The following is a 12,256-nucleotide window of genomic DNA, read 5'->3' as shown; positions in this document are numbered from 1 at the left end:
TAAGTTTTGTAATTCCCTCTGCTGCCAGAATACTGTACACCATCTTAGGTTTGTTGGGTAGCATGTTAGCATTTGCTAATTGGGACTAAACAGAATTTGTAGGGTCAAAACATTTGGCTTAAAACCACAAATGTCAGGCTAATAGTGTGGCCAAAGGAATGCTAAAAGAAAGATCAATGATACACCTTCTGGGAACCATGAATGTTTGTACACATACTCATATTTTCATGCTTTTTTAAAATGTTCAAAATGACAGTTGTGACTAAATTGGAGTACAATAAAGACATGTGTGTTCTGTTGTTCCAGCATGTTGTCATGCAACATGTGATGCAGCTACAGTCACCTTATTTTTAACCAATTAAAAGCCAAATTTGCCCCTATTTATGCAGATTAGCCACTGAGCTAACATCAGCATATTTGAATATTTGATTCACTTTAAAGGTCAGTGTTGATTAATATGGAATTAAACTACCCTATTAATAAATACAAACTAATAATGGAATCCTCCAAAAGCTCTGATGACCTACCAGGTTTGTCAACCTTTAAAACAAAGAAAAATCTCTTTTGCTCAGCACTCGAGTGCAACTGTGATGAGGCAAGAACCTCCATCATATCGGAGGTGGACAATATTGATTTCCTCCTCAGTATATCAGCCAACTGATATATTGGCCTGTTCTGAATGCAAGCGCACAGACCAATTCTCAGCCCTCCATCACCAAACATCAGCAGAGCGTCCTGACTGATTGCTGTGTCCCATGCATGCATGTCCGCTCGGCTAAAAACACACAAACGCGCACACACACTCACGGGGGGGCCACCACTCTTCATCCTCAAGGTCAAGAGCCGCTGGGAGGCAGAGCCTCCCCGCTTGACGACCTGATGGGGCTGACACCACGCGACCCATTGTGCACACATGTTGATCTGTCCTCAGACACGGCCTGCCTGACAGCCACGCGTAGGGCCGACGTGCCAACCATCAATGCATTTCAATGAGAGGATCTGGCTGTCATGTCTGTGTGTAGAAGGGGTGTGGGGGGGGTGGATTGTAACAAAGCTAAACAGATTTGCAGGCTGGACGAGCCTCAGCGCATGAAGTGTGTAATCCAAAACCAGGCCAATGATTATCTCCCCTCCCCACGAGCGCTGACTCAATTCTGATTTATGATTCGAATGAATATCGATTTTCCAGCCGCCCTCCCCTCCAGCCCCCCCCCCCCTCTCTCTCTTTCCTTCCATTTTTCCTTTTAACAAAAGAGTGAATGATGTATGTGCATTGATTTCCAATCAATTATTTTTATTCTCATTTTATTTAAGCTTGGACAAATTTTCAGCGGCCCCAGCAGAGAGCCATGCGTCTTCATCAGTGGTGCTGTACCTCATTACTAACTGGCCTTCTGATAGTAAGCAGGCAAATAATGACTTTATTTCTGAATCAGACTTTGTTGGCTCATAAATTGTTGTCTGTAGTGCTGACAGTGAAATAAAATAAATGAGCATGTTGACCCATTTTCTGCAGCACATGTACAGCTATTGTTTACATCTTTCTTACAGGACGGCTGGATCCTTTCCAATAGAGTAACCAATACTACAGACTGAAAGCCAGGCCCCCAGGCTCTCTCTCTCTCTGCTTTCTTGGCTTCTTAAAGAGACACAATGTGTAAGGTCAAGAAGGAGCTGACAAACATTAACCTAACCAAGACCCCAACAGTGGAACAGTAGACCACATGTAACTATGGACAAAACACCCAGAACGTCATCCATGGGTTTCTTGAGAGCTGTTTTGAGTCCATGCGAGATGTTGTGACTATCGCCTATCATTATTTATACAGTAGTTCTGCTGTAAAGAAGGACAACTTAACATTGGCGTCTATAGGAACTGACTCACTTTCGGAGCCAGCCCCCCCCCAGAGGCCATGGAGGGAACTACAGTTTTGGACACTTATGCATGTGCTTGATTTTCCAGGCTGACATGATGCTGTATGGGTGGAACAGATGGATGAGGTAAATATAAACAACGCAACAACTCCATCAACAGTAGTTGAGATGTATTGTGTGTGGGTCACTTTCAGGAACCAAAAGCAGGAACAGTTGTTGTGTACAAGCTTCCATGTCTGAGTAGCAGCTCTATTAAGGTTCCAACCTGCTCAGCTTGAAGTGGGTGAGTTGCTGAAAATGTTGCCTTAAAAAGGATTAACATCAACAGCTGAACAGCAGCCACATTAGCTGCGATGTTAGGACAAATGTGTTGCAAAATCACAGCTACCTGTCAAACCAGAGCAAGTAAGGCTTGCAAAATCCCACAGTGTACACAACTGAGCAGCGATGCATTCAATTGCTCACAACTGAAACTTTTAGAAAGGAAGTGTTATTTCTTTAGTCATAAGTTCCACTTTAAAGTCATGAAATTCTGACATTATCTACTGCTTCTAACAATTATCCATTTTAATAATACGTAGTTCAACCAAACACAACAAAATGCAGACTACAAAGGACAGAAAAGTGTGAAAAAACATCATAATTCTGTCTCAAATATTTAAAACATGAATCACTCCATGTCCAGTCCATGTGTTCTCTTTACACTGAGGATGATTAAAGAGCTGCCTCTTCCTGTGTAAAACTCAACAATGCACCCAAGTTATGCAGAAAAACCCCCTTAAAACAACTGAGTGATTGGGTTGACAGTGATGCATTAAAATGGGTCATCCTGTAATTGCTCTTTCCTGTGGCTACTGGCTGGGCTGGGATTACATAACGATGATGAAGCTGCAGACCTGGCCTTCTAAGATAAAAAGCTGCCATGCAGGACCCCGCGCATTCTCTAAATGCTTCATCTAAGAGGTCTTCTGAAGGAAGTGATTACTGCGGAGCTGCCCACTGACACTCCGGCGGGACCGGCTGGTGCACTCTTGTTATTCATCAAATGCTCACAGTGTATAAGCTCTGGCAGCTTTGGAAATGCATGAATAATGAGCGTGGGCATATTATTGTGAGATGATAAGCTGTTACATTTCATGTAGTGACAAAAGAAGTTTGAAATGGACGTGGACTTTTTTAAACTCTTCAAAGGAATGTGTCCACTGGGGTCAGAAGGGACATAATGAATAGTTCCATTAGGACATAAAAGCACAGAGGAATTCCTTTGCAGGGCTACCAAGGATAGCTCCAGGCTTCACACAAGGCGCCCCATCCCCATATGACCGAATCAGATGCTACGGGTAACAAATATGATCTCTCACAGCTGACAGCGAGTACAAAGGACGCTCAGTCGTCTCCTCAGACAGGAAAAATACTGGCACTTAGAAAACAATGCAGCATCTGTGCGGAAATGTTGTTTATCTCATGGCATGCCAGGTTGTAGGGCCACTTTAATGCTGTGAACTTATGCAATAGCTGCAAAAAAAATGGGAGGAAGAGGAGGAGGAGATGCCTCAGTGGCACACGAGTGCTTCAACCAAAGAGGAAATGATAAGAATTCAGCCGAGGTGACGTAGTGCCACGGCCGAACGTGTGGTGGAATGTCACTGGAGAGCAGAGTGATTCATTATAGGGAATACATCTGAGTTTCACCGCTGCTAATTATTAGCTCCTGATACTGAGTGTATGTATATAAGACTCTGAGGTGTCACGCTCTAAAACACACACACAAAAATCACTTTGTATGAGTCTGAGCTGTGTTGTGTAAACTTTAAAAATACTTTGTGTGTACTTCTCTTGTGAAATAGTGCACAGTTCACCTCCTCTGTGCTCTAAATGAAGACAGACAGAAAAAGAAGTGACTGATGTGTGAAATCATCACATATTTCTATTTTTTAACCCTACGCTGAAACCTTTAATAATCGTATTCATAAAAATCTCTCATTAAACAGCAAGTTGGTTCCTGACTAATGTCTATAAATAAAAGTTTTACATGTTATCTTATACTGAAATTAGTCAATTGTGCAAATGATGATAATTTCTTGTCATAAATTACATTATAATTAAATACAAGAGGATATAAATTTGGCTTCAATGAAAACCTGCAGGGCTGAAATACGAAGCCAGCTGCAGTTCCTCAAATGGCCACTTGAGGGTGGCTCCAAACATAACTCAATCCCCATAGACCTTCATGTTTAAGCATCCAATTTTCCAGCAGAAACAAACGTGTTTACGGCCTGGTACAAAAGATGTTAGTGTAATTTAAATTTTAGTGTGTCTGTACAGTCGAATGTGATTACTTTCTCACAAACAAAGCGAATATTCTGGTCTGAAATAATCCTGGGAATCATGTAATTTATACAGGATTTTTTCATGTATCATAATAACTAATTTGGGCTAAAACAAACTCTTTAACTTTGGGGACCTACTGTTGAATATTTATTCTTTTTTATGTTCTTTTAAGTGCAAATCTTTTTTTTTTAAATAGTTTTTTTTAAAGTAATAACTGAGTGTCAAAGTTCTGCTGTAGCTGCAACTTTGATCTCAGCTTTCCAGCGATAAAAGCAGAAGTGCGGTCTATATTAATTCAAAGGGAAGAAGTGAGGACTAATGTTTCCTCTCAGCCGGAGTGTGTTCTGATAACACAGATGATACGCTGCCATCCATTAGTCACCGCGTCCCAAGACACGTCTCCACACACACTGAGCGGAAGTTCTGATGTCAACACACACACACACACACACACCTTTAACCGCAAGTGCTACTTGTGACAAAGTTGCGCACAGAGATGTTTTTGACACTCTCTCGGCTCACATGCGCTGTCTGTGGCGAAACATGTAGCGGACAGAAAAAGACTACACAGGGAGAGAGAGCGAGCGCAGCAGCGGGTTATATATGCGCCTATAAATAACCAGCCAATCAGCGGCCTGCCACAGGGAGTTAAACGCACCAATTAAAACCGAGAAGGAACCAAATTAAGTCAGTGCCCGGCAGTGATTGGTCGTCTGTGATATCATTTGCAAGCCCTTACGCTGCTCGCGGGTGATTGGCTGAGGCGCAGCAGGCGTAATCCAGCCGTAAGGAGGGAGGAGGAGGGGGGGCGGGCGTCGAGGTTTGAATAGGGAAGTTTGCAGAGCGCAGTTGTTCACCATCCAGTCCGGTGCAGTGTTTGCAAATACATAGAGCTCAGCGAGAGACGAAGGAAGAGGGGGGACTGCCTGACGCACGGACGGACGGACGGACGCACTCTCCTCTCCTCTTCTTCTTCTGCTGCTGCTGCTCAGCACAAGTGTTGCATCGCGGGGGATCACTGTTATTCTTTCGCCTGGGTGTTTTCTAAGGAAAACAGCAAAGTGCAGCTAAATAGTTTCTTTCTTTGTTTTTGTTTTTGTTTGTTTTTTTCAATAAATACCAACCTCGGGAAAAAAATGGATGTTCTACCCATGTGCAGCATCTTTCAAGAACTTCAAATAGTTCACGACACGGGCTATTTCTCAGCCTTACCGTCACTGGAGGAGTACTGGCAGCAGGTGAATATAAGTTCTCTACTATCAGCTGCGTTTAGGTCACTGTTTGAGCTTGTAAGGCGAAGCGGAACTGAGCTGAATTTCACGCTGTAATAGATCACGCCGCTGCGTTCAGGCGCACGGAGGAAAGTTAAGAAAAAAACAACAACCCCCTCCTGGTAGTTGTTTTTTTTTTAATAAAGACAACACGGGTCCTTAGACTTGTGCCTGTCCATTCATCTTTCTTTTTCGGCGTCAGTTTGGTTGTGAAGTTTTTTTGGCAGACTGAAGTGGATCAGTGTGTCAGTCTGACAGCTGGAGTCGAGGCTCTGCTGCGTCCAAGATGAATGGAAGAGAGTAACTCCAGCAGCAGCAGCAGCATGGTGGTGCTGCTTTTACTGTCCTGCTATATTTTGACTTCTTCTTTTGGCGAATGGTTTCAGGGCATTAGAGGTGCATTCACACCTGACAGAAGCTGTGAGAATGACCGCGGACGTGGGAGGAAGTGCAGTTTCAGATCGATTCAGCAACTAATACAGAATCAGATGTGTGTGTTTTTTTTAAAACTTAAATGCGTTTTATGGCTTTATTTTAATTTTAAAACCTCATCATTGGATTCGATTGGGATCCACAGCATGAGACATGTCTCTTGCACACATGAGTAGACACCAGCACAGCTGGAACATACTGTGTCAGGCTGCAGAAGCCTCAGAGGAAAATATTTATTCTGCATCTTGCCCTGTCAGAGCTGCTGTCTCCGATCACCTTCTAATGAACATCCTCTCTGCTTTTTTATTTTCAACTTTAATGGCCGGGGTGTAAGTAAATTGCAGCCTGCGAGTCTTTTTTTTACGGCAGAGTGTCTGACACTGAGGAAGGATGTGATTGCATGTCAGTGGTACGCATGAGGAAAAGCAGCTGAATGGCCCCCTCGTTGTTTGAGGAGGAGGAGGAAGGAGAGGAGGGTGGTGGGGGGGAAGTTGAGCAGCTTCCTTAAAAGGACTCTAAATGTGTTCAGTGAGTCATTGTGGACTGCTGAAATGACAGTGCACGTTTTGGTGGCGGCCTGCAGGAGAGATGGAGGTGCCGAATGGATCACATGAGGCTGATGTGATCCATTTAAAGTAAGGGAGGATGAGCTGAGCCAAGGAAGCGTCACCCACAGAGGGGGGGTGAAGTGTAACTGATGAGGTGTGATTCTTATTTTTCCCCAAATATCTGCGTCTGGAAGGTGCAGCGTGGTCTCCAGACATCAGGGCCAGTTTAAACTTAGATTAGATTTCCTCTCTATTAATTTGCTGGAGCTCTTAGAAGTGCCGGTGTTTCCTAGTTAGCACTTCCTGCTGTAAGCATTGAACAAATATTACACCACCAAAAGCACATTGGGGATGTGCACATGCATGATTTAAAAGGATTTCCCACACAGCGGTGTTTTTGCTGGGGTGAATGAACCTCCTCTCTTCAGGCTGCTGCTTCTTTAATTCATTTGTCTTTTCTTCTTTTTTGCATTTTTAAACCAGACATGCTTGGAGTTGGAACGTTACCTGCAGAGCGAGCCTTACGTCTCCACGTCTGACCTCAAGTTTGACGGCCAGGAGGACCTCTGGAGCAAGCTGATTTTGGCCTGCGGGGACAAGGCCAAGGCCGAGTCCGACCCAAAGCTCCCGCCAGCCCACGAGGAGGACAATCAGGACAGCCAAATCTTGGACACCAACAGTGTGAATTCAGATGCCAGCAGCGAGGCTTCAGACAGTTCTGAGGAGCTCTCACCCACTCACAGCTTTACCTCCAACCCACTGGGGTCTGTCTTGGTTGGTTCTGGACCTTTTAGCCCTTCTGTCATTAGCACTCCCCCGTCCTCTCCGGAGGCCAACTCGGAGGCCGGCGGCGTCATGAACAGCTGGGGACCCACGCACGCCGAGTTGCACTTGCCGGTCAAAATCAGGAACGGCGGTGTGGCAAAGGGTTCAGAAAAGACGGGACTCATCTGTGGGGACGCGTCTCCGGACGGCAGGAGGCGCGTACACAGGTGTCAATTCAACGGGTGTCGCAAGGTTTACACGAAGAGCTCCCACCTAAAAGCACACCAGCGCACTCATACAGGTGAGCAGAAGGAGAGGGAAGAGGGCTTTTCATTCGTTTAAAAAAAAATCTGTGCCTTTATTGAGTCAGTGCCGGAAGTGCTGTTAATTCAGTCTTCCACCTTAATGGCATCGTCCACCCATTGTGTAATGTAATTAAAGGTCCACATTGCACGATGTCCTCAGCTGGAGCGCTGCGAGTATTAGCCCTGCATGGCTGGATACCTAAACTGTGACCTAATCTATCTGGAATGTGACTGACTGAGCCAGCGAGTGAGCGAGCGAGAGAGAGAGAGAACAAGGGGGAGGGGGGGATGGGTCGCACATGGGAGATAAAAGGACTTCAAAACAGATTGAGTTTCAACATGGGAAAGGGGTGAAGGGGTGGGGAGGCAGGGGGCCGCAGCTCTGAATGGTCATTTCAGCGTTTCTTATTTTTGATTAGCAGCGTGAAATTGCACGTGTTGCCATTTATCCCACACACCTCGCTGCATAGCAACGCTGTGAGAATTCCTAACATGTTTCAGGTTGCATCAAACACCAACCAGCAGACAGGTTCAGCGTGGAATCTGGATCCTGAGCGGCATGCCGTGCCGGCACGTATGACGCTGTCATTCCGCCCAGCCTGCTGGCTGATTGATTTGAATGTATTTAAATAACAACAGAACACAGACAATCAGTCAGGCACCTCAGCAATGTCGAGGGGGGGGAGGGGGAAGAAAGGAAAACACAGTGTTCATGTCCTGAGTTCATCATCATCGTATCCTTGTTTCGCTCTGCAGGTGAGAAACCGTACAGGTGTTCATGGGAGGGCTGCGAGTGGCGTTTTGCACGAAGCGATGAGCTGACCAGACACTTCAGGAAGCACACTGGGGCAAAGCCATTTAAATGCAGTCACTGTGACAGGTAAGCCAGGACACGTTATCTGCACACACGTCAGCGGCCTTCCGATAAGGCCGTGTGATGCACGTCTTTTAAAGATGGACAGCGGTGATGCATTTTATACAGGTTGCTTAAAAATGTTTTTTTTGGCATCTGATTGGATGAACCATCTGTCTATAACTGCTGTCATGGGATATTTCAACCAACCCAATCACTTATTAAGCCACACAGCAGTAAGTCCTCACAGGACACAGGCTGCTCCCAGCTAGTGCCTAATCAATATCTCAATCTGCGGATATTATTGGCTGGTTATGTATGTTGGCCTGTATATTTATTCATTTTTACAGAACATACTGCAAGAAATGTAGCTATGGTGCCTTCACAAAGTTTAAAGACACATATCAGGTCTATGGATAATCTAGACACTGGGAACCATCATGTTTTTCCTGCAGTGGATGAAGGATTATATGCCAATATTTTAATGTTTTAGTCACTCCAGTATCAAGCAGGCTGTGAGGTGACTTTCACAGGCTACATTGTTTACTTCTGATTTTCATCAGAATAGCTCATCTTCACACCTTTATGTTGCATGGCTTCAAAGCAGATATGGATCTAATTCCAGGCCACATTCTGAAATGACGCAACTCTGACTCAAAAGTCAGGATTGATAATCTGATTTATTTTTTCAGGCGTGTTCATGCACACCTGAAACTCACATCATGTGAAAAAACACATGTGAGTCACTTCAGCCTTGTAGTCAGAGCCACTGTTGTTTTCCTGCCAGCACAGCTTGAAGCTAACTCCATTCATGTGTAGCTAGTGTTAGCTCAGAGAAACAAACAGCTGTCTCAGTGTGCATCATGGTAGCCTCTAATATCAGAAGTCACTCTGTTGGAAGTTGTTTTATTTATTCTTCGTCATCATCACTCCTCCTCCTCCTCTTCTGCCCCCCCCCCCCCCCAGATGTTTCTCCAGGTCTGACCATCTGGCCCTTCACATGAAGAGGCACGTATAGAGCAGGACAGGCACCAACCAAGCAAAGCAGTGAAGGGGAAAACCTTTTTTTTTTTCTTTTTTTTTTTTTTAAAACAGAGGATAAAAAAAAAAAAAAACACAGCAAACAAACGCCGTCTCCCGACCAGTCTCTTGGTTGAACTGTCCCAGAGCAGAGTGGTGGGAGTGTGTTCCAGCCAAAGCATGCCGTTTTGCACCATACTGAAACCCAGTGCCTCCGGGACCTCTCTTTGGAGAAAGGCGCTCTGAAGGTTGTCTGTTGCAACAAGAGGACAAAATCATGGATGGGAAAGAATTTTTTTTTCTCTTGACTGAGAAGAGAAGGACTTACAACCACACACAAAAAAACTTTAAAAAAAGAAAAGAGTGAATGACTTGTGTGTATGGTGCATGATGTTTTGGGGACATCTCCCGGACAGCAGATACACTGGTACTTTACAAACCTGTCTGAGGTAAGCATGTGTGCACTGTGAATGTCTGAGGTTGGCTGACCGGCCCCCGGGAAAGAGAGGAGGAGGAGGAGAAGAAGAAGAAGATTTCTTTTCTTTTCTGGAAGATGTTTTTTGGTGGATGGTGCGGGGCTGGTTCCAATGTTGCTGTGGACTGAGTGGGGATGTTTCCCCCGGTGGCAGAGTGAGGAAGTTCCTGCCTGCCTGCCTGTCTGCCTGTCTGTCTGGCACCCAGACTCAGGGGTGGTGGGGTTCGGTAGGGCTGCTTCTTCGGTGCAGCTGAGGCCTTGGGTGTCTGGTCTGTGACCCCCACACCCACACCCCCCCACACCAGGGACCAAACTTCCACACCCCCCCACTCCTCCTTCCTCCCCTCTGGTCACTGTATGACAGGAGCTTTTTTTTTTGGTGTTTTTGGTGCAGCTACTAAATGTGCAATGTGTTATGTAGCCTGGTTTATTATTTTTTTACAAGCTACAAAGCTCATTTGTAGTCCAATTGTATAAGCTGTGTGCTTAGAGGTATAACACAACTATACTATAACTTCAGTATCATAGACAGGTGTTGCATGGTTCTAGGGTTTGTTCATTTCCTGTTTCCACTGTAATCAGGACTGCAAATAGATTCAATAAAAGTGCAGCTAAAATGCGAACGGTTAAATGTTACAATATTGTACATAAAGCCTTGATGATTTTTTTTCTAACATCCATTTCCATTCATTCATATTTCGCCCCCCACCCCCGCAACCCCATCTGGCTGGAGATATCACCACTGCTTTCTTAAGTTTTCTCATTCATTCTAAGCCTTGAGGATGACTTTTTCATTCTGTTTTTGTACTTTCTTTCTATCTAATAATGCACTGTTGACCTTAATGGTGCCTTATGCAAGTGACCTGGGTGATCCGCTCCCCCCCCCCCCCCCCCCCCTTGGGATGTCACAATTTGTTGTCTGGGTGATTTGACAAGCTCGAATCAAGGCTCAATTACGAGTTAACTCCGCACCTCCTTTGTGTTTAATGGCAGTTTGTTAAAACAAAAAGTACCTTCTCTCTTTTTAGTTGTTGGAGCACCGGTTTAGTTTTAAATTAAGTCAGAAAATGTATATAAGATGTTTTGAGCACTTAAATTTAGTCGTTATAGATGTTAACTACTGTGTAGTACGGACTCGAGTCACTCACATGCAGGGCGAAAGGTACAAACGTGACAAGACTAGCTCAACAAAAGTGCTGCTGCTCCATTTTCCAGTGCCCCCCTCTCCATCTCCTGACTATCCCCTCCATCCCTTACAAGTGGGACTGAAGAAAAAAGCTAAAGATTTATTGTAATTAACAGGCTGCAGTCGGACAGGCCTCGCCTTGTACTGCCTCTCGGTAATGAATTGCTAAAGGCTTTGTTGGCATGGAATCTGTCACAGACTGCTGACTGTGTAGGTTGGTTATTGACCTGTCTGGGGAGCGTTGTTTTAGCCAAGCTGCAACAGTATTATGAAAACCACAGGAGCGAGGGGGCGGGGGGGGGAGGGCTCTCGGGAAGGAGATACAGATCAAGCGGTGATGGTGCACATTGAAAAATCTGGCCCAGAATTTAAAAAAAAAGCCTCTCCTTTATAACGCTAGTGATTCCACTGGAGGATGAAGCGATCCTCCCACTCCAGATCAGCGACCGTGCTTTGTAGGAATTCGTTGTTGCAGCAGCAAGCCGCACCACGGCCCGCTACAGCATATGGATTTCAGATCAGTGGGTGCAGGAGGGGAGTGCAGGACGACTACAAACTTGAAACCGCTTGCTGCGATAGATTTGAGCGAGTGCTGGCGATGCCTTTTTGTCGGGCAAAGAGCAGGAACATCCATCAGCCAATTACTATTCAAGTGATAATTGAGCCTTGATTTAGCCCCATGTTGTAAGTTTTTAACTTTCTCTTTTCGCTCACATCTTTCACACTCTTCCATCAACTTTTTTCCACCACTACACCTCTTCTCTCGTCACACACACACACACACACAAACACACAGCTCTTTGTTCTCAACTGAATCTTTGTATAAAAAAAAGAAAAAAAAACAACTTTTGTAAAATTGTTATGTTTATGCTTTATGAAATTTTTATTTGAAATTGTTTTGCAAAATTGTTATATTTCTGTATGAATGTATTTTTTATTGGAATAATAAGAAATTCTTATCTGACCTCGGCTTGCTTCCTTTGTCTCATCAGTTGATCCTCCTCAGTTATTCTGCTTCTTTTCTTCTTTGCAGCTTCAGGATGAGTGGCTTCTTCTTTTCAGGAGTACTTTAGGGTCACACTGAGAGCATAGGTCATTGCAAAATCTTTTCCTTGAAACACCTCCCAGAAAATATCTTTTAAAAAAATTAGCAAATCTGACGTTCCCGCTGGCAAATACAGACTTTTTTTTCTTT

The 12,256-nt window shown here is 44.6% G+C and overlaps 1 protein-coding gene across 1 annotated transcript; it reads left to right on the top strand.

Moving 5' to 3' along the window:
- Nucleotides 1-5,045: 5,045 nt before the first annotated feature.
- Nucleotides 5,046-12,026, top strand: klf6a (Kruppel like factor 6a). Its single transcript, XM_028433123.1, has 4 exons — nucleotides 5,046-5,444; nucleotides 6,941-7,523; nucleotides 8,284-8,407; nucleotides 9,347-12,026. The coding sequence occupies exons 1-4, from the start codon at nucleotides 5,343-5,345 to the stop codon at nucleotides 9,396-9,398; spliced, it is 861 nt and encodes a 286-aa protein (XP_028288924.1). The 5' UTR covers nucleotides 5,046-5,342; the 3' UTR covers nucleotides 9,399-12,026.
- Nucleotides 12,027-12,256: the final 230 nt, after the last annotated feature.

This window comes from Parambassis ranga, chromosome 20 (assembly GCF_900634625.1).
Source record: "Parambassis ranga chromosome 20, fParRan2.1, whole genome shotgun sequence".
Taxonomy (NCBI): Eukaryota; Metazoa; Chordata; class Actinopteri; family Ambassidae; genus Parambassis; species Parambassis ranga.
This window is presented reverse-complemented; position numbering and strand designations above follow the sequence as displayed.